The sequence below is a fragment of the Oreochromis aureus genome, linkage group 18, assembly GCF_013358895.1.
Source record: "Oreochromis aureus strain Israel breed Guangdong linkage group 18, ZZ_aureus, whole genome shotgun sequence".
Taxonomy (NCBI): domain Eukaryota; kingdom Metazoa; phylum Chordata; class Actinopteri; order Cichliformes; family Cichlidae; genus Oreochromis; species Oreochromis aureus.
Window position 1 is genome coordinate 7,639,521 of NC_052959.1, and position 21,748 is coordinate 7,661,268.

General features: G+C 44.5%; 1 protein-coding gene across 1 annotated transcript; it reads left to right on the forward strand.

Annotated features, from left to right (window-relative positions):
* The first annotated feature begins 568 nt into the window (after window positions 1-568).
* LOC120434188 lies at window positions 569-20,428 on the forward strand. The gene is made up of 3 exons (XM_039601811.1): window positions 569-704; window positions 18,670-18,741; window positions 19,256-20,428. The coding sequence occupies exons 2-3, from the start codon at window positions 18,702-18,704 to the stop codon at window positions 20,071-20,073; spliced, it is 858 nt and encodes a 285-aa protein (XP_039457745.1). The 5' UTR covers window positions 569-704; window positions 18,670-18,701; the 3' UTR covers window positions 20,074-20,428.
* The last annotated feature ends 1,320 nt before the right edge of the window (window positions 20,429-21,748 follow it).

Below are 21,748 nucleotides of genomic sequence, written 5' to 3' on the forward strand. Positions count from 1 at the left end.
ATAAGTCACTAAGATAACATAAAAGGAAATTCAATATGTCCACAGGATCTCCTGTGTGAAAACAGCTAGCTGTAAATGAAAAAAAGAAAAGCTTGAAACCTTCAGAAAGCAGATTGACAAATTTTACAATAACCTCAGATAACATCCCCAAAATATTACGACTTTTGAACTTGTTGCTATCTGTGACATCATACTTGGAAGTCTTGATATGCAGAAAACTCTAAAACTATTTTAAAAAGTGTAAAACAATGGTACAATGATACAGAGGGGCAGTCATACTTTGAAATGATCAAGACTAACCTGACAGTCATTCAATGCATGAATCACAAGTTAAAAGGCAATTTTAATATATTCCTAATGCCATTTCCAAGTTTTTTAACTCCTCCAACCACCGCATGGCCAACACACACACACACACACATATATATATAGATATATATATATATCTATATATATATAGATATATATCCACGTTCGCAGCATGACGTCACATTGGAATCCGACGTATGACTTCACGAATCAGCGTGAGAACCCCGTGTATCCATGACTACGCTCTGTAAAAAAAAACATTTAGCAGCGTTTCTTGCAGCACAGATTACTGTCTCTCAGCTACAGCAGAAAACGTTTTTAAACTTTTCAGCTATTTTAACGATAGTCAAAATTGTAAACAGCCAGTTTAAGTTTGCAGCTTACTGATCACTTTCCTCCAGTCCGGTGGATTTAAACCATTTTTAAAATGGATAGCGGAGACGGTGAGATCAACGGCGCTAACCAAAGTAAGAACATCTCATTTCAATTTTCTGATGTATTATCTGACAGTTTGTTACAACACATGCTCGTAAAGGCCTCGGTCACACAGTCTAGATACCTCCGTTTGGTGCGGTGTTTCTCCCGGTACATCAACTGTTTCCTGACCGCCTATGGGGGATTGGAGAATATACATGTTTTTGTCTAAGCAGGGATGTTTCACGGGCTTATTTAAATGCTGGTGCTGCATGCTATTTTCAGCTTAAATTTGAGATTGAATTGTTTTGTAAAATGAAAGAAATAACCTTATGATCTTTATGAAAATTAAGCAGTTTTGTAGTATTTTATAATAGTGACTGTGGCCTGAGGAAAAGCTGATATTCAAAGCTAATAAGTTCATCACAACTGCAGTGCATGCAATAGTAACCTCACCTATGTAGTTTTTAGCACTTAGTTTTCAGGTGCACCAATATTGCATAACTGGAATTTGTGGACTGTTCTCTCATCATGAGTGTTAAATATAAAATATTTCTCTGTTTCTAGATGTGCAGCTAAGATTTCGCCCGCTGCTCCATTTAGTGGAGCGCTTTGAACATTACGCTGCAGTAGGTCCAGAGATGAGTTTGCTCGGGATACTATCATGCGTGGGTTGTTCAATGAGTTCAGCCTGGAAACTGCGATTGAAATTTTTTATAATACTCTGGGGCTTGGAAATATTGATGATATTGCACGAGTGGACCTAGCTCTGCAAGCAGCTGGCATAGGATTAAATCCAGCAGTAGGAGCAGAAGGTCCCTGGGACAATGAAGCACTACCTGTTCCAGCAGCTGACATGGAAAACAACCTGGCCGGTTTAGCTGAAGATCACTGGGACCATCAAGGTCTTCATCTACCGGCAGTAAATGTGGACATTAATCTGCCCCGGGAAGAAGATCAGTTTGCTGATGACATGTGGTGGGTCTGGGAAAGTGACATTGATTCTGGCGCTGAAAATGAAAGCGACCTTGAAAGCGAATCTGAGGATGAGGTCCCAGAGTTAATACCTGTCATCCCAGAACCTCAAGAATCCGGGAGCCCTCCAAGAGAGGGAGCTGATGAAAGCGATCTCTTTGGCTCCAGGAGGCGCCAAAGAGAGGAAAATAATAATGGCGACAGTAACGAGATGAACAGGAAGCGATTGAGGAGCCTCAACTCAGGCAACGAACCGTCAGACACCACCTCCGAAAGTGAGGATAATGAAAATGAAGACACGGTGTCATCACCCTCTACTTCAGCTGACACAGAAGCAGGACAGAAGAAGAGAAAACGGGATGATGATGATGAGGACAATGGAAGAGACAAAAAAATGTGTAAAAAGTAACAAAATTGTGCTGCTGGACCCTCAGGATTGACCCCCCGACCCCTCTCACCCTCCTATGTGGTGTGTTTGTGTGTGTGCACCATCAGAGACTGTGACTTTGAGAATCTGGAAGTGCCTGGTGGCATCTTTATCTGTCCTCCTTGTTGTTTACAAGGAGAGTTCTTTATAAACTCTGTTCCTCAAAAGCTGGCAACATTAGAGACTGCTACTCACTCCAGGGCTTCCCCAGAGGCTGGGTTACAACCCTCAGCTAACTGTGGACCCCTGGAGGCCAAGATGCCAGCTAGGGACTGCACCCGGCTGTCACTGCCTGAGCAGGGTCAGTGCTCTGCGCAGCTGCAGCCCTCTTTATGTGTGCCAGAGGCCCACGAGCCTGCTGGTTTTGTTTTGTGTGTGCCAGGGGCGCCCATGCCTACTGGTTTTGAGCCTGTTTTTGCTGGGGGGACCGAGGAGCCCGTCCAGCCTGCGCCGTCATCAGCAGCTTCCGCTGAGGGGTCTCAGAAACCGCTTCAGCCTGCTGCTTTCGCTGGGGGGACCGAGGTGCCCATCCAGCTATCACCATCGCCTGCAGTGCCACCACCTGCGGCTCCCACGCCGCCGCCTGCAGCGCCTCCGTCTCCGGCTTCCACGCCGCCGCCTACAGCGACATCCTCGTCTGGTCCAGCCTCCGTGTCTGCATCCGCGCCTGGTCCAGCCTCCGTGTCTTCTTCCTCCCCTGGTCCAGCCTCCGTGTCTTCTTCCTCGCCTGGTCCAGCCTCTGTGTCTTCGCCCTCGTCTGGTCCAGCCTCCGTGTCTTCGCCCTCGCCTGGTCCAGCCTCCGTGTCTTCTTCCTCGCCTGGTCCAGCCTCCGTGTCTTCGCCCTCGCCTGGTCCAGCCTCCGTGTCTGCATTCTCGTCTGCTGCAGCAGCTTCATCATCACCATCCTCGCCTGCAGCAGCAGCAGCTTCATCATCATCATCCTCGCCTGGCCTGGCCTCTGCTTCATCATCATCATCCTCGCGTGGCCCAGCCTCTGCTCCATCATCATCATCCTCGCCTGGCCCGGCCTCTGCGTCAGCTTCAGCTTCGCCTGGCCCGGCCTCTGTATCAGCTCCAGCCTCCTTCAGCAGCTTCAGCCTCATCCTTCTCCTCATCCTTGCAGCTGTTGGCAGCCTCCATCCTTCCGCCTCAGCCTGGCCTTTTCTCGGCCGTGCTTGCTGGTCATCATCGCCCCGTCCTCCTGAACGAGGTTGTCGCCGCCACCCTGAACTAACTGTTTCTGTGCTATCGACTCTGCTCCCCCCCTGTGTTTTGTTTGGGACTCTAGCTCCTCCATTTCCTTCCATTTATTAAACTGATTTGTATTACATTAGACTGCTGATTTATTGTGAATGAATGATATTGTTTTATGATGCATTATACTGCGGAGTTATAAGAAATACCGTTTTCAGAGAGTCATGGCCTTATTTGTCTGATTAGAAGAGAACAGAACATACCGGAGAGGTTTTCTGCCCCATCTCATCAGGAGGAGATAAAACAGGGAGCCAAGGCCGCCACTTAGGCACCGTAAGAGAGAAAGAATGTGAATGTTTAGGGTTTTACGACTAGGTGGGGACCAGTAGAGGCTATAAGAGGCTGAATAACCCTCCACCATTTTGAGATTTGCTGTGACCCTCTGCATGCATGTCTCCCCATCCGGATGGTTTATGCTCATAAAGTATTGAATTGTATGGAAATAAATAATTGTTGATTGAGCATTTATACACCGAGTATTGTCCTTCCTTCAGCCCAAAGATTAAAAGAATTGGGAGATTTTAACTTCCTGTCTAGGTTGTTCATTGCAGCAGATAGTTGCCCCCAACTGAGCCTGCTTTCAGAAAAATATGTAAACACTAACCAAATTGTGCTGTTAGACACTCAGCATTGACTTCCATCTCCAATGAGTTCCAATGTGCAGTCTGTGAGTCGCACATTGTTGAGTTATAAGTGTTTCCAACTCATCTTCATCATTACAGCAGGAAGCTGTAAAGTTTGAGTTGTAAGGGAGCTGATTTAAAGGTGGATGCTGAAATGGCTCAGGAATTGCCAGGACATTCATAGACTTTTTCATAGTTTTACATACTGTATGTAGAATTTTGTTTTGCTGATGTTGATGTGTAAGCAGCACTTTTGCTGATGTTTGTGTCAGGTGTAGCTTGGTGTCACTCTTTATTAGTGCTGAGCAGTTTCAGATGTTCAAATTTTTGAAAGTACACATGAGAAAAGAGAGAACTCAATGCCACAAATAAGCAAAACACTGTCCAGCAGCTGCTCAGCACTGGCTGTTACTAAAACCACACTTACAAAATATTCAGATGATCAAAGTGTTGTGGAAAAATAAACTGAGAATTAAAACAAAACTGATTTTCTGAGATTTATTGAAAGAAATGTTTGCAAAGGGATCAAAACAGCACAGACAGGCTTCGTACCAGCATTGACAAATAGGCAAAAATAATATGGAAAGCAAAGACATCCTGTCACAATCACAGGCTAATAGTAACTTTTGCAGGCTTTATGGTGGCAGAGTATGGAAAATAGGTCTCATGTATTTCTGGTACTTCAAAAAGTGTTTTCTGGGACCTGACATGTTTCATCATGCTATTAATATTTAGTTGTTATTCTAATAAAGAATAGAAGTTAAAACACTTCTAATAGTACTAATTTGCCTCTCCCAAACACTTCCCATGTGGCTTGAAGAGGGGTGTTCAGAACAAACTCACTTTCAAACTGTACTTTCTGCAGCTTGTGCACTTGTAGATGTGAGAAGCAACTGCATTGCTGTGTCCTGTGATCAAATCCCATTGGAGTGCAGCTCGTTTACAGTTATTCCCCTTCCTTGATGCTGCACTTTTTTGTGATAGTGTTTAATAAGTAAAGACGACACATGACTTGAATTGGGAATAATGGCAGGATGTTTGATATATGGGTGCAGAGTTGCTCTTGTTAAACGTCCTCCCTGCTCATCAACAAATGGACTTAGGCTGTACAGCTTGTGTGTCTTGTCCTTCAGTTGAATGTCCTTTCCTCTAGTTAAGTCCTTAAATTCTTTGCTGAATGTGTTTTCCTGTGCAAGTTTTATTATGAACAGTTCCGCCTTTTGTCTGACTTGTGTTTTCACCTTTTGTTTGTGTGAGTCCTTTGAAATCTTTCACAAATTTCTGTAGACAACCAATAGCTTTAACAGCTCTTCTCCAGTCTGAGAATTTGGTGAGACGGTCTAGTATTCTTCTCCTTTCTTCTACTTTGGTGTTGGACACATCTACTGTTTTCAGCTCTGGATCGTTGGGCTTGACTTCAGTAAACTTGTCATTTTCAATGGGTAGCTCGCTTTGCCACAAAAACTCTGGACCTTTAAAGCAGTTAGAGTTGAGCAGCTGTTGGACACAGAGTCCTATTGATGCATGGTCTACACAATTACTTTCAGATGGTACTTGATGCCACTGTCGTGGGTCTGTGAGTGACCTTATCCTTTGAATCCTATTTGCCACAAACACGTGAAATCTCTTTGCATCATTGTTCACATTCCCCAACACTACCGTGGAATCTATCCTGAAGTGCTCTTCAAGATCACTTATCTCCAGCTCATTTCTTAACCTTACACTTGTTCTTGCTGCAACTACTGCAGCCATTAGTTCAAGTCTAGGAACAGTAGTGACCTTGGTTGGGGCTACATGTGCCTTTCCCAAGACTAAGGCACAATGAATATCCCCTTTGGATGTTACTGTTCTTAAATAACTACACTGTCTGTAGCCTGTCACACTAGCGTCCTGAAAAATGGTGTAATTCACATTGTGCAATGTCTGTGTTTGCAGGTAGGACACATCTTTGAACTTTCACCTTTGACAGGTTAGGTTTTGAAGATCTAGGAGCCAGGATTCCCACTGTGTGCGGAGATCATCTGAGAGTGGCTCGCCCCATCCAACTTTCTCTTGACATAACTGATTTGCTTTCCTCTTAGGATGAAGGGTGCCACAAATCCCAGTGGGTCATACACTGATGCTATTGTGCGCAGGATTCGCCTTTCTTGTCGTTGGGTGCTCTTTTACAGTTATTCTGAACGGAAACTGATAGGTTTGTAGCTTAAACCGATTCGCTGGAACGTTGAAGACAATGTAATTACACAGCAAAGCAAGACACGAGTAGGCAAAGTTCTTTATGTTTTACGTGCACGGAGAGAACTGAACAAACGCCGCTCCTTCGCTTGACCCCAGTTACTCTCGTCCGCTCCCCCGTAACGCTGCTCTTTTATTGAGGTTACATAAATATACATAGGTTCATTTACATATGACGTCTACATACACACAAAGAGTACCTTGCCTGTGGTTTTGTAAGTGTGTGTGTGTGTGTGTGTGTGTGTGTGTGTGTGGGGGTCAGAGTGTGACCCCATAAAGACTTCCCTAAACCTGCTGGCCTGGAAGTCCAGCAGTTCATCTAAACAAAAGGCACTTAGCCTAAAACAGATATAGATACGTTTATCCTACCATAAAACAATAAGACAAGGTACGACCTCTCCCATGCTCCCAGAGTGCTCTGGAATGCACACAAAGTTTGCAGACTATTAAGGATCAAACCTCTACCAATCTACACCTAATTATAAAACTCTAAGAATATATAAGTAGATATTTCTAAGCATAAATGACAATCAACAATACAAAAACCTAACAGAAACTCATCAGCAGAAACGCACCACTGAACACCAAGTGCCCTTCCCATTAATGGCTCTCCAAGTGCCAGATCTAAGTCCTTAAATCTTTCTGTACACTTTTCTCTCGGCAATGACTTTATCACATTTTCACTGTTTGATATGAACTTGTGTAATCTTAGTTTACCTGTGCTACACAGTTCTCTACACAGTTCTTTGACTAATTTTATGGCTTCTGCTTCTGACATAACACTTACAAGTCCATCATCTACATAAAAGTTCCTTTGAATGAACCTCACAGTGTTTGGAGTGAACTTTCTCTCACCTTGCGTGGCTAGATGTTTTAAACCAAAGTTGGCACAGCCAGAAGAAGCAGCACCAAAGTAGTCCTGGTTTTGGTGTTACATGGAACTGGTGAAACATTTGTTTGACGTCGCACATTACAGCAGTGAAGCCCTTCCTGAACCTACGAAGCACTCCCACCAAAGTGTTTGTGAGGTCAGGCCCTGTAAGCAGGTGCATTTTCAGCGAGGTGTCTTCATATTGTGCAGAGCAGTCAAAGACTACGCATATTTTGCCGGGCTTTTGAGGGTGGTGTACCCCATGGTGGGGAATATACCAAACAGGAGTATTACAGAGTTCTTTCTCCGGCATTTTCTCTGCATCACCACATGTTCTCCATGAAATTTGCATAGTCTGTGTGGTACCTTTGGTCCTCTCCAAAAGTTGATTCTGTTCATCTGAACGTAGCGTTTTGTGGAAGAAACGTTTTGTCACTCATCCAAGTGACTTCTTCAGTCTCAGCTGACTGCAGGTTTCCCCAATCTTATAAACAGTACATTTGCATAGTGACTGAAACCAGCCCACTGAAGGAACAATGGGCTGGGAGGTCAGCTCCTTAATCTTAATTATGCAAATTCTCATGACCCATTCATCAACAACCACTGACCAAAACCCACTGATCAAAGACCACTGATCAATGGCCATGAGTACCATTCACAGAGAGTTGGGGAATGGCTGCAATCACAGCATTGTAAGATGGCGAAAGATGTTGTAACATGGTAGACTAATGTGCCTGTGTTAATTCAGCTCCATATTATTGTGTTGAGTTGCACTGGGTTGGGAGTGGTTGTGTGTGTGTCACATTTTTGGTGAGCCAATGGCTGGAATGGGGTTGGACTAATTAGAGGCAGGTGTACTTGATTGCACTGATACACTGGTCTACTTATAGCCCACACTACAAACACTACTGTGTCATTTTGTCTCTCTGTGCAGGTATGTAATGTGATGAAATCTGGTATGTTTGGGATGGATGGGTTTTGTGCTATGAATTCTATAGTGAATGTGTCATTTTGTCTCTCTGTGCAGGCCAGGGCCTATTATATGCCACAGCCTAAAGGCAGCAGAGTTGCAGAGGCTGGAGTGACCACTGGCTGTCTCAGAGGACAACTTCTTCTTTTTTTTTTTTTAACCTGTCCCGTTTGGTTCTTTTGCCATCAGAATTATTGTCTAAAGACGAAGAAAGATGCCCAACGGATTACTTTACCATCCCAGCCTTGCCGTAATGGTCCATTTGATTCAACTTTTTATTGTTTATTTTATTTTCACTTGCTGAATACGGGACAGACTTGACTGGAGGAGAGAACATGGAGAAAGAAAGAGGGAAAGAAAAAAACCTGACAAGAGGGACGGGGGAAAAAGGGCAAAAAACAAAAACCAACAAAATAAGCAGACAAAAAATACATATATCGATCACCTGGATCACCTGTTGAGAAAGAAAAAAGAAAGCAAGCAGAAGAAAACGAGAGTAATAAACAAGATCACAATGATATATGGGAATATGACAGTAAATACTAAATATTAAACATTATTGTGCAGCATGTGAGATCGACAGCGCACAGTGTGCTTTGAGGTAGGAGCCAAAAAGGGTGTAGTTTGTGTGTGTGATCACCCGTGTGTACACCTGTGAGCATGGACGCGCTTGTTTTTAAAAGGTTCCTTCATGTAATGATCTGCTAGAGGGTGTGGGGGCCACTGCCCGACCTCCAGGGCATGAAGCAGGTATGGAGGAGATCAAGACTCCAGACATCCAGAGGCCCCCAGAACACAAGAGACCAAGGAAGACCAACAGAGGGCAGCCGCGCTACTATCCCAGAAAGAGCTGAGGAGAGTCCCAGATGAGGGGTCACTCAGCAGCCGCGAGCAGAAGCCAGGGGGTTGCAGTGACGTGCCCGTGAGCTCCGCCGGCAGCCAGCTGTGCCTGAGTGGCCGAGCCCCGGGCCGTGAGGCCGAGGGCACCCCATCCCCAAAGTGGCCCGAGCGAGCCCCAGGCTCCAGGCCCCAATAAGCAGCCGCCAAGGAGTGAGCCGGTGGGTACCTGGGCGCCCACCCCGGACACAGAGAACCACCAACGCACCGATGTCTGAGGCGTCCGCCACCGGCAGGGGAAGTGGTGGGGGAGATGGGCCTCCAAACCTTGGAGGGCCTGAGATGTCCCCAGAGAGGTGGCGTCTGATACCCAACCTGACATATAGACACAGACAAACAGGCACACACAGATACAAACATCTATTCCCACCCTCATGCTCTCATATACAATTGCTCAACACTCACCCAACGTGGAGACAGACATAGAGAGACACTGTACACACAATCACACTCCCCAAGTGTACTCTAAGCCCCGGGTCTAGGTACCCTTGCCCCTGGAGGGGGAAACTGCACCCAGACCCAGGTGGTGTTACCCTTTTCCCTGCGGTGGGGAGAAGCAGACCGCCCCGACTCCGCAGCAGCAGGGAGGCCCCATACACCAGACCCCAGTCGGACGGCCACTGGCTATATGCTTGCAGGGTGGTGGGTCTCAGAGGACAACTTCTAACCCTGTTGAAGGCAACACGTGGAGTGCAACTGGCAGTGTGGCATAGCTGGCTCTGGCCTTGGGACTGTGTGTTTTATTTGATTCATAAATGGGACACTGGACTGTTTTATCTTTTATCTCTTGATTATTTGTCAATAAATTATCTTTTAGAATTTTATTGACTCTCATCTTTTTGCCCACGGCTGAGACGGTTGGTCAGACCTAGAATCTTTTTTATTGGGTGTGTTACAATGTACCCTTAGGCCCCCTCCTCGATTCAGAGATGGTCTTTCCCTTTTCACGTAAATGGCCTCCTTGACTCCGCGCTCAAACCAGCGTTCCTCCCTATCCAAGATGTGTACATCCTCATCATTGAAAGAGTGTCCACTGGCCTGTAGGTGTAAATAGACTGCGAAGTCCTGGCCTGACGGCAGCTCTTCTGTGTTGTGCCATCCGCTTCGCCAGAGGTTGTTTGGTTTCCCGACGTATAAATCCTGGCAATCCTCCTGGCACTTAACAGCGTACACTATGTTACTCTGTTTGTGTCGGGGGACACGATCCTTGGGGTGGACCAATTTTTGGCGCAGCGGTTTTGGGGTTTAAAAGCCACAGAAACCCGGTGTTTACAAAAAATGCGTCTCAACTGCTCCGATACTCCTGTTGTCCTTCTCTCCTGGATTGGCTGGAGCTTTCTTTAGGTGCCTTTCAGCTTTGACAAAAGTCCAGCTGGGATAACCACATTTACTCAGGGTTGTTCTTCTGCCTCCCTGGCCGCTGTGTCAGTGGGGATGGTGTTCGCTCTGTGTTGTAGCGTCCTAATGACACCCAGTTTGTGCTCCAGTGGATGATGAGAGTCAAACCTTAAATACTGATCCGTATGTGTAGGTTTACGGTACACGACAGCATTTAGATGTCCCCATTACTGATGGAAATCTCACAGTCTAAGAAGGCTAACCTGCCACTTTTCATATCCTCCCTGGTGAATTTGATGTGTCGGTCCACTGAGTTAATGTGATCTGTGAATTGTGGTACGTCCTGAGATTTGATTTTCACCCAGGTGTCATCTACATATCTGAACCAATGGCTTGGTGGTGTTCCAGGGTAGGATAGCAAAGCCCTCTTTTAAATAAATAAATAAATTTTTATTTATATAGCACCTTTCAAGACAGAATCACAAAGTTCTGCACATAAGATTACAAGTCATAAAAAGATTTAAAAGAGAAAATAAAACAGGCAAAAAATTAACCAAAAGCAGTTTTAAAAGGTGAGTTTTGAGTTGTTTTTAAAAACAGCTACTGAGTCCGCAGTTCTTAATGTTAGGTGGAGAGAGTTCTACAGTCTAGGGCCACAGTGGCAAAAGCTCTATCACCCTTAGTCCTCCTCTTAGTATTTTTTAAAGCAAGTAAGCCCTGATCAGATGACCTCAAAGACCTGCTAGGGACATAGGGCTGTAGTAGATCAACGATGTAGGTTGGTGCCAGTCCGTGCACAGCTCTGTAGGTCAAGACCAGGATCTTAAAATTGACTCTAGATTTAACAGGAAGCCAGTGTAACTGAGATAACAATGGCGTCACATGTGAGTACTTGGAGGATTTTGTCAAAAGCCTAGCTGCAGCGTTTTGCACAACCTGCAGACGATCCAGAGAACCTTTGCTTAGACACATAAACAGCGAATTACAATAATCCAAGCGTGATTTAAGTAAATGCATGTATAGCAATCTCCAGTTCAGAATGAGATAAAATCGGGCTTAGCTTAGCCACACTTCTTAAATGTTAAAAAACAAGACCGAACCAGAGATTTCACATGCCCATCCAACGTGAGACTCGAGTCAAAGGTGACACCTAAATTCCTGATAGAGGATTTAACATAGAGTGAGAGAGGACCAAGGGCTTTCACTATCTGCGATAAAATCTATCAGGGGCGCATCACGAGGACTTCGGTTTTCCCCTCGTTGAGTTGGAGGAAATTTGCAGCCATCCAACGTTTGATCAAATCTAAGCAATCATTCAGACGCTGAAGCTTAGATAAATCCTCGGGCATAAAAGAAACGTACAACTGAATATCATCAGCATAACAGTGATAAGAAATGTCCTCAAAAGAGCCCATTATATGCTGGAGGGGGAGATGATATATTAAAAACAATAAAGGCCCCAAAACTGACCCTTGAGGGACACCATAAGTAAGGGAGGTAGAGGATGATCTAAAATCGGAGACTGCCACAGAAAAGGATCGGTGATGGAGATAAGAGGAGAACCACTCTAATGCAGTTGCAGATACACCAACCCAATTTTTCAGCCTTTCAATGAGGATGTGATGGTCAACTGTGTCGAAAGCTGATGTGAGGTCCAACATGAGTAGAACAGAGCATTTTCCTGCATCATTATTCATCAAGATATCACTTGAGACCCTAAGAAGAGCTGTCTCCGTGGAGTGAAATCGACGAAAACCGGACTGAAACTTATCGTAAATGCCATGTTTATCTAGAGCTGCCATAAGTTGCTTAGCCACAACCTTTTCTAGAAGCTTAGCAATTAACGGTAATTTAGAGATAGGTCTATAACTGCTCCAAAGAGAAGGGTCTAGTTGAGGTTTTTTTAAAAGTGGGAGAATAGCAGCGTTTTTAAAATAAACCGGAACTATACCAGATGCCAGTGAAGAGTTGATTAAAGTGAGCACACATGGGCCAATAGACTGGAAGACATTTTTGAATAATGATGCAGGTACAATGTCAAGTGAACAGGAGGATGCTTTTACTGAATTCACTAATTTTACCAACTCAGGTAGTGAAACAGGAGAGAAAGTATCAAAGATAATGGGCGAGATGGGGTAGAGATTGAGATAACAGGTGCTGAGTGTGTAAAATTCATTCTCACGTTATGAATTTTTGCAAGCAGAAAAGAGAGAAAATTTTCACAGTCCTCGTTAGAAAAAATAGGGCCCGCAGGCAGAGCAGGAGTAACAATGTCACTAATGGTGTTGAATAGCACCTTGGGATTGCCTCTGCTCTTTGTAACCAAGTGTGAGAAATGGGCAGCCCTCGCATCTCTGATCGCATTATTAAAAGAAGCTAAAAGGTCCTTAAGAGAGAGGAGGTGAACATTTAGATGAGTTTTCCTCCACCTGCGCTCCGCTTTACGACAATCACGTTTTAGACAACGAATACTGTCATTTAGCCAAGGAGGAGATTTGGAGGCAGAAACACTCCTCGTCTTAACAGGACAAATTTCATCTAAAATAGAAAGGCAATAATTATTAAAAAGACTGGTTGAGAAATCAACACCATTTTGAGGAGATAGCTGTAAGTTAAAAGCATCCACAAATTTCTCCGCTGTGGAGGAGTTTAAGATGCGAGAGCTAACCATCCGTCTAACGGGGGACAAAGGCTCATTAAAAGACAAGTTAAAAACAATAACAACATAGTGATCAGAAATAAAAATGTCCCCAGAGCAAATAAAATCAATATTTAGACCGAAAGAAAAAACAAGGTCCAGTGTGTGACCTTTCCTGTGTGTAGGACCGGACACATGCTGAGTCAAATGAAAAGAATCCATAATGTTCATAAAGTCTCTGGCGAATGGCTCGGAGTCATCATCAACGTGAATGTTAAAGTCCCCAACTATAAGCACCCTAGACAGCTTCATAGTAGCGGATAAGAAGTCACTGAGCTCCGATAAAAATAACCTGTTATATGCAGGTGGATGATACACCACAGCACAGTAGAAAGGATCCTTGTTACCAGTTTTAAGCAGCTGCAGCTCAAACGAACGAAAATGTCCAGTTTTCACGAAGCGGCAGGAGAAACGGTCCTGGAAAGCCACGGCAAGCCCACCACCCCGACCAGACAACCGAGGCTGGGTAATAAAAGTATAGCCATCCGGGCAGAGTTCAATAAGTGACGAGTAGTCTACATCTCGCTGCCAGGTCTCAGTCAAGAATAAAAAATCCAGTTTTTTAGATAATATAAAATCATTCAACAAGAATGATTTATTAGACAGAGATCGGCGTTAAAAGCGCCATATTCAGTGAGCTAGAAGCCTCATTATTTGCAGAGGCTCGAGTTAAGGGACGTAAATACACAGGGTTCGAGCCGTCACGCTCGTAGAATCCACTCACCGAGGGAAGAAAAAGCCAGCCCGCAGAAGAGTCTGGATAAACCCTCCTAAGGTGGCAAGGTCTCAAAGAGCTGGGCCCAGCGTATCCAAACAAGGCCGTGGAAAACAAGTCCCCCTCCATGGAGCTTTTCTGGACACAGGAGACAACGCACGCTCGACGTCGCTTACCAGCCAAACCACGCCGCCAGTAAAGCCTGAGCTTTACCTGAATACCTCCTCTTCTCCCTCTCCTTCTCCGTGGTCTAGAGGGACCACTGAAATCGCCTGATGAGGATCCAGCTAATGGAAGAGGGTGGAAAATGCCAGAGGACGACGAGACATCGTGTGGGCATCATAGAGGATCGGATGGATAGCAAAGACAGGCGATCATACACCAGGGCAGCAAATACATCATTAAAACTGAGTGAGAACAGTAGAGCAAAAAAAAACAACACAACAGTAGTAGAGCGTGACAAACTGCACCCGGCAGCGGCAGAGCCAAACACAGGCGCCATCATACCAGAAGTGACAATGTGAGATGTCACTTCCGGTGACTTTTCCACTTCTTCCATGTACAAATTGGCCATGATGGGTGAAACTGGGCCCATGGCACACCCATGTTTCTGCCTGTAGAACTGACCCTTGTATGTGAAGTAGGTGGAATGAAGACACAGTTCCAAAAGCAAACACACTTGGTCGATGCTGCGACCGGTTGGGGTGAGAGAAGGAAGACAGGAGAGAAGACATGCTGTGGAAGAGAGACCCAAGATTAATAACATGTACGATTCAATGCAGAGAGGTCTATTAACACATAGTGAGTGAGAAAGGTGACTGAAAAGGAAAAACTCAATGCATCATGGGAATCCCCAGCAGCCTACGTCTATTGCAGCATAACTAAGGGAGGATTCAGGGTCACCTGGTCCAGCCCTAACTATATGCTGTAGCAAAAAGGAAAGTTTTAAGCCTAATCTTAAAAGTAGAGATAGTGTCTGTCTCACGAATCCAAACTGGAAGCTGGTTCCACAGAAGAGGGGCCTGAAAATTGAAGCTCTGCCTCCCATTCTACTTTTAAATACTCTAGGACCAACAAGTAAGCCTGCAGTGTGAGAGCGAAGTGCTCTAATAGGATGATATGGCACTATAAGGTCGTTAAGATAAGACAGGGCCTGATCATTTAAGACCTTGTATGTGAGGAGCAGGATTTTGAATTCAATTCAAATGTTCTTTCTCTTTATTAGAGTCTGAAAAGATGCTTTCCAATGCTTAAACTTAAGTGGATCTCACTAAATACAGAAAGCTCTGGAACAGGTAGTCTATTAGCTGACATAAGTTCTGCCAAAACCTTTATAAGCTCACCTGTACTCTTGTAAGTGACGTTTAACTCTCTTCTTGTGAGGGTTGATTAGCATTATTCTTGGACTCTGTTACCTGTAAGTTTGCAGGGTTTAGTGTGACTCTTTCTTGCTTTACTGAAGCATAGTCTTCCTCATAAACCTGTAGTTTTGCCTGTGCTGCTTTGAATCCTTTCAGATTTTCCAATCTTTCAATTTCTCTTCTTAAGTCTTCAACTGACCTTCTCCTTGCAGCACTTTCCTCTTGTTGTCTCTTTATCACAGCTGCTTTCTCTTTTTCTCTTTAACTTGCACTCAGTTTCCTCCTTTTCCTCTAGGAGACGTTGTGACATTGCAGCAGCTTCTTGCTCTGCGGATATGCGTTTGTCTTCTTCAAGCATTTGCATTCTTTCTCTGTACTTCTCTTGTTCCGTCATTATCTGTTGATATCATCTCTGTAAGTGACAATCACAGTGTCTGGAAGCCAGTGGTTTTTATGTTTGTAGTCATTTAACTTACATTCATCCAGCTTAGGGAGGAGAAATGTCAGGTTGGTGTAGGCAGGTTACTTTAGGAGCTAGGTGCATTTGATTTTACTTTGTGGCTGGGTTGCATCTGTGGTGGTCAGTTCAGGCAGGAGTACCTATCCCCTGTTAGGCTTAGTGAGTTACTTTAGGGAACTTTATAATGTTTAGGTTGCAATGAACGCAGGTGGAGCTTCTAGCTTGGGAGCACATCTGTGACTGTGTAGGCTGCCTGTTTGTTGGCTGCTTTTTAGCTTGGCTACAGTTACCATGGGGAGCAGGGGTGGCTCTCCCATTAAACTTTAAGCTCCACTTTAATGACAAACAATTATCTAGGACACATATGTTTCATAATGCAATAATGAATAAAACTGTTCAACAATCAAGCTTTGGTTCAGGTCATTACTTGATCCAAACAGCCCAATGTCCCACACTAAGTGTAATGTCACTATCAAACACTCCTCCTTTATACAACATTTCTGCAGCTTCTGCTTGGAATCTGCACTTTAAAGACCAAATATGAAAGACTTAATATGTGTTAAAATGTATGAATACTTTTAATTGTAAATTAACATTTGAGTGATAGATTTGTTGGAATGTCAGCTGAATTTGCCAGTAACCTCAACTTCCTAGTGGTATTGTTTTCCTCTTAAAATGTGTTACTCTATTCTTATGGATATTTTCACATTCAAAACTACCTGTTTTTGCTGTTCAGATTTCCTTTGGAAATTAGGATGTTAGTCTACACCCAAAGATATGGTTGATGACTAAACAACTGCTTTTCTCTGTCCAGCTGCCACAGAACAAAGGCAGGGTACACTTAGCAGACTGCCCATTTATCTCAGGGCTAGCAATATATGTCATGTAAAACCCACTGAAATGCTTAAATAATAGTTATTCATAACACCTAACATGGAAAGCTTTCTTTCCAAACCTGAGCTGTTTCAGATGCTTTTTGAAATTCTGAGCTCTCTGATCTCAGGTTAAGGTGTCTTGAAAGCACTCCTGCTTCTTGTCTTCCCCTAATGTTGGCCACCTGTCCAAGAGTACTGAAGATCTGAGGTCACACATCCCGGTGACAACAGCGTGCCCACCCCAGAAAACAGAGGCCCATGATTCAGTCCTGTCTGCCAAGGGTCTTGTGTCCCTTGAGTTAAGTTTTTGTCACTCTCTGTGTCCCCTTTCTTTGGTGTTAATTCCATTTTATTAAGCAGTAGTGTGATTACTGCACATGTGAGAGACACAGGGAAAATGCAGGGCTGTAGAGAGCTGTTGATAATATTTACTAAATGATTTGTAAAACAATGAGATACAGATTTGGATAGTTTTGTCGGGATGGGGTGAAGTAGAGAGGTGCAAGACTTTAACTGATGCTTAATTTCTTCCAGATCTTTAAAATCTACAGGTGAGAATGTGGACATTTAGCTTGTGGCAGTAATTTGATCAGAATGTGATGCAGTACTAGATAAATAACTGTGAGAAGCTAAGATACTACTATTCAACCTGTAATCTTATATTTTGTATTTTGCAGATTTACATTAAAAAATTATAAAGTTAACCAGCGACACTGAGAAAGCAAGAACAACACTCATTTGAATTATGACAGTGACTCACAAATTTATTTTAAAGGGGACTTCTAGGTTAGAAAAGAAGGCCCAATACTTACAGTTCTAGAGGTCATGACACAAAGTTCACAAATCTAAGTTTGTTGTCAGGCTGCGAGTCATACATGTGAAGGCAAAAGGCAACGCAAAACAACTCAGTCAAGGGAAGGTAAAAGTTGGAACACAGATGGATTCATTCACCAAGAAAGTGAAGAAAAGTAAATCTCACACACATAAAAACATCATTGCCAACAGAGAAGTTACAAAGATACATACATATGTCATTTATAATTTTTGTTCTAACCTTTAGGGCCCTACATGGTCAAGCTCCTCAATATTTATCTGACCTGCTGAAACCACATTCATCTTCTTGGGCTTTAAGGTCATTAGATCAGAGACTGCTGGTGGTACCGCGCACTCGTTTTAAAACTCGTGGTGATCGGGCCTTTCAGACTGTGGCACCACGGTTGTGGAATTCTCTTCCACTGTCTCTACGCTGCACGGACTCCATTGATTCTTTTAAAAACAGCTGAAAACATTTTTATTTAGAAAAGCATTTGATTAATTTCCTCTCATGCTGTTTTTATAGTTTTATAGTTTTACTTTGTTTTATTTGCTGTTTTATTTACTGTTTTATTGTTTTATATTTCCATTTCCTGTGTTGTAAAGCACTTTGTGATTTTGTATCTGTGAAACGCGCTATATAAATACATTTTACTTACTTACTTACATACAGATATCTCTAACTATAATAATGACTGAATGCTGTGAATGTCCCAAAAGCCCACAGTATGAACTCTACTTCAACTAATAAGTCACTAAGATAACATAAAAAGGAAATTCAATATGTCCACAGGATCTCCTGTGTGAAAACAGCTAGCTGTAAATGAAAAAAAAGAGAAAGCTTGAAACCTTCAGAAAGCAGATTGACAAATTTTACAATAACCTCAGATAACATCCCCAAAATATTACGACTTTTGAACTTGTTGCTATCTGTGACATCATACTTGGAAGTCTTGATATGCAGAAAACTCTAAAAACTATTTTAAAAAAGTGTAAAACAATGGTACAATGATACAGAGGGGCAGTCATACTTTGAAATGATCAAGACTAACCTGACAGTCATTCAATGCATGAATCACAAGTTAAAAGGCAATTTTAATATATTCCTAATGCCATTTCCAAGTTTTTAACTCCTCCAACCACCGCATGGCCAACACACACACATATATATATATATATATATATATATATATATATATATAGATATATAGATATATATCCACGTTCGCAGCATGACGTCACATTGGAATCCGACGTATGACTTCACGAATCAGCGTGAGAACCCCGTGTATCCATGACTACGCTCTGTAAAAAAAAACATTTAGCAGCGTTTCTTGCAGCACAGATTACTGTCTCTCAGCTACTGCAGAAAACGTTTTTAAACTTTTCAGCTATTTTAACGATAGTCAAAATTGTAAACAGCCAGTTACTTTCCTCCAGTCCAGTGGATTTAAACCATTTTTAAAATGGATAGCGGAGACGGTGAGATCAACGGCGCTAACCAAAGTAAGAACATCTCATTTCAATTTTCTGATGTATTATCTGACAGTTTGTTACAACACATGCTCGTAAAGGCCTCGGTCACACAGTCTAGATACCTCCGTTTGGTGCGGTGTTTCTCCCGGTACATCAACTGTTTCCTGACCGCCTATGGGGGATTGGAGAATATACATGTTTTTGTCTAAGCAGGGATGTTTCACGGGCTTATTTAAATGCTGGTGCTGCATGCTATTTTCAGCTTAAATTTGAGATTGAATTGTTTTGTAAAATGAAAGAAATAACCTTATGATCTTTATGAAAATTAAGCAGTTTTGTAGTATTTTATAATAGTGACTGTGGCCTGAGGAAAAGGTGATATTCAAAGCTAATAAGTTCATCACAACTGCAGTGCATGCAATAGTAACCTCACCTATGTAGTTTTTAGCACTTAGTTTTCAGGTGCACCAATATTGCATAACTGGAATTTGTGGACTGTTCTCTCATCATGAGTGTTAAATATAAAATATTTCTCTGTTTCTAGATGTGCAGCTAAGATTTCGCCCGCTGCTCCATTTAGTGGAGCGCTTTGAACATTACGCTGCAGTAGGTCCAGAGATGAGTTTGCTCCGGGATACTATCATGCGTGGGTTGTTCAATGAGTTCAGCCTGGAAACTGCGATTGAAATTTTTTATAATACTCTGGGGCTTGGAAATATTGATGATATTGCACGAGTGGACCTAGCTCTGCAAGCAGCTGGCATAGGATTAAATCCAGCAGTAGGAGCAGAAGGTCCCTGGGACAATGAAGCACTACCTGTTCCAGCAGCTGACATGGAAAACAACCTGGCCGGTTTAGCTGAAGATCACTGGGACCATCAAGGTCTTCATCTACCGGCAGTAAATGTGGACATTAATCTGCCCCGGGAAGAAGATCAGTTTGCTGATGACATGTGGTGGGTCTGGGAAAGTGACATTGATTCTGGCGCTGAAAATGAAAGCGACCTTGAAAGCGAATCTGAGGATGAGGTCCCAGAGTTAATACCTGTCATCCCAGAACCTCAGGAATCCGGGAGCCCTCCAAGAGAGGGAGCTGATGAAAGCGATCTCTTTGGCTCCAGGAGGCGCCAAAGAGAGGAAAATAATAATGGCGAGAGTAATGAGATGAACAGGAAGCGATTGAGGTTCCTCGAGTCAGGCAACGAACCGTCAGACACCACCTCCGAAAGTGAGGATAATGAAAATGAAGACACGGTGTCATCACCCTCTACTTCAGCTGACACAGAAGCAGGACAGAAGAAGAGAAAACGGGATGATGATGATGAGGACAATGGAAGAGACAAAAAAATGTGTAAAAAGTAACAAAATTGTGCTGCTGGACCCTCAGGATTGACCCCCCGACCCCTCTCACCCTCCTATGTGGTGTGTTTGTGTGTGTGCACCATCAGAGACTGTGACTTTGAGAATCTGGAAGTGCCTGGTGGCATCTTTATCTGTCCTCCTTGTTGTTTACAAGGAGAGTTATTTATAAACTCTGTTCCTCAAAAGCTGGCAACATTAGAGACTGCTACTCACTCCAGGGCTTCCCCAGAGGCTGGGTTACAACCCTCAGCTAACTCTGGACCCCTGGAGGCCAAGATGCCAGCTAGGGACTGCACCCGGCTGTCACTGCCTGAGCAGGGTCAGTGCTCTGCGCAGCTGCAGCCCTCTTTATGTGTACCAGAGGCCCACGAGCCTGCTGGTTTTGTTTTGTGTGTGCCAGGGCGCCCATGCCTACTGGTTTTGAGCCTGTTTTTGCTGGGGGACCGAGGAGCCCGTCCAGCCTGCGCCGTCATCAGCAGCTTCCGCTGAGGGGTCTCAGAAACCGCTTCAGCCTGCTGCTTTCGCTGGGGAGACCGAGGTGCCCATCCAGCTATCACCATCGCCTGCAGTGCCACCACCTGCGGCTCCCACACCGCCGCCTGCAGCGCCTCCGTCTCCGGCTTCCACGCCGCCGCCTACAGCGACATCCTTGTCTGGTCCAGCCTCCGTGTCTGCATCCGCGCCTGGTCCAGCCTCCGTGTCTTCTTCCTCCCCTGGTCCAGCCTCCGTGTCTTCTTCCTCGCCTGGTCCAGCCTCCGTATCTTCGCCCTCGTCTGGTCCAGCCTCTGTGTCTTCGCCCTCGCCTGGTCCAGCCTCCGTGTCTTCGCCCTCGCCTGGTCCAGCCTCCGTGTCTTCGCCCTCGCCTGGTCCAGCCTCCGTGTCTTCTTCCTCCCCTGGTCCAGCCTCCGTGTCTTCTTCCTCGCCTGGTCCAGCCTCCGTGTCTTCTTCCTCGCCTGGTCCAGCCTCCGTGTGTCTTCTTCGTCTGCTGCAGCAGCTTCATCATCACCATCCTCGCCTGCAGCAGCAGCAGCTTCATCATCATCATCCTCGCCTGGCCTGGCCTCTGCTTCATCATCATCATCCTCGCGTGGCCCAGCCTCTGCTTCATCATCATCATCCTCGCCTGGCCCGGCCTCTGCGTCAGCTTCAGCTTCGCCTGGCCCGGCCTCTGTATCAGCTCCAGCCTCGCCTGGTTTTTCTTCAGCAGCAGCTTCAGCCTCATCCTTCTCCTCATCCTTGCCTGGTTCTGCTGTTGGCACGCCGCCATCCGGTCCGCGTCTACCGCATCATCATCACCGGCCGTTTTCTCGGCCGTTGGCTGGTCATCATCGCCGTTGTGGGCGTCCTCCTGAACGAGGTTGTCGCCGCCACTGCCTTCTTCGTGGACGGCCTCCCGAACTGTCTCAGCCTGGCCTTCTGTGCTATCGGCCCCCAGGCCGGCCACCTGAACTATGTTTCGGACTCTGCTCCCCTGTGTGTTTTGTTTGGGACTCTAGCTCCTCCATTTCCTTCCATTTATTAAACTGATTTGTATTACATTAGACTGCTGATTTATTGTGAATGAATGATATTGTTTTATGATGCATTATACTGTGGAGTTATAAGAAATACCGTTTTCAGAGAGTCATGGCCTTATTTGTCTGATTAGAAGAGAACAGAACATACCGGAGAGGTT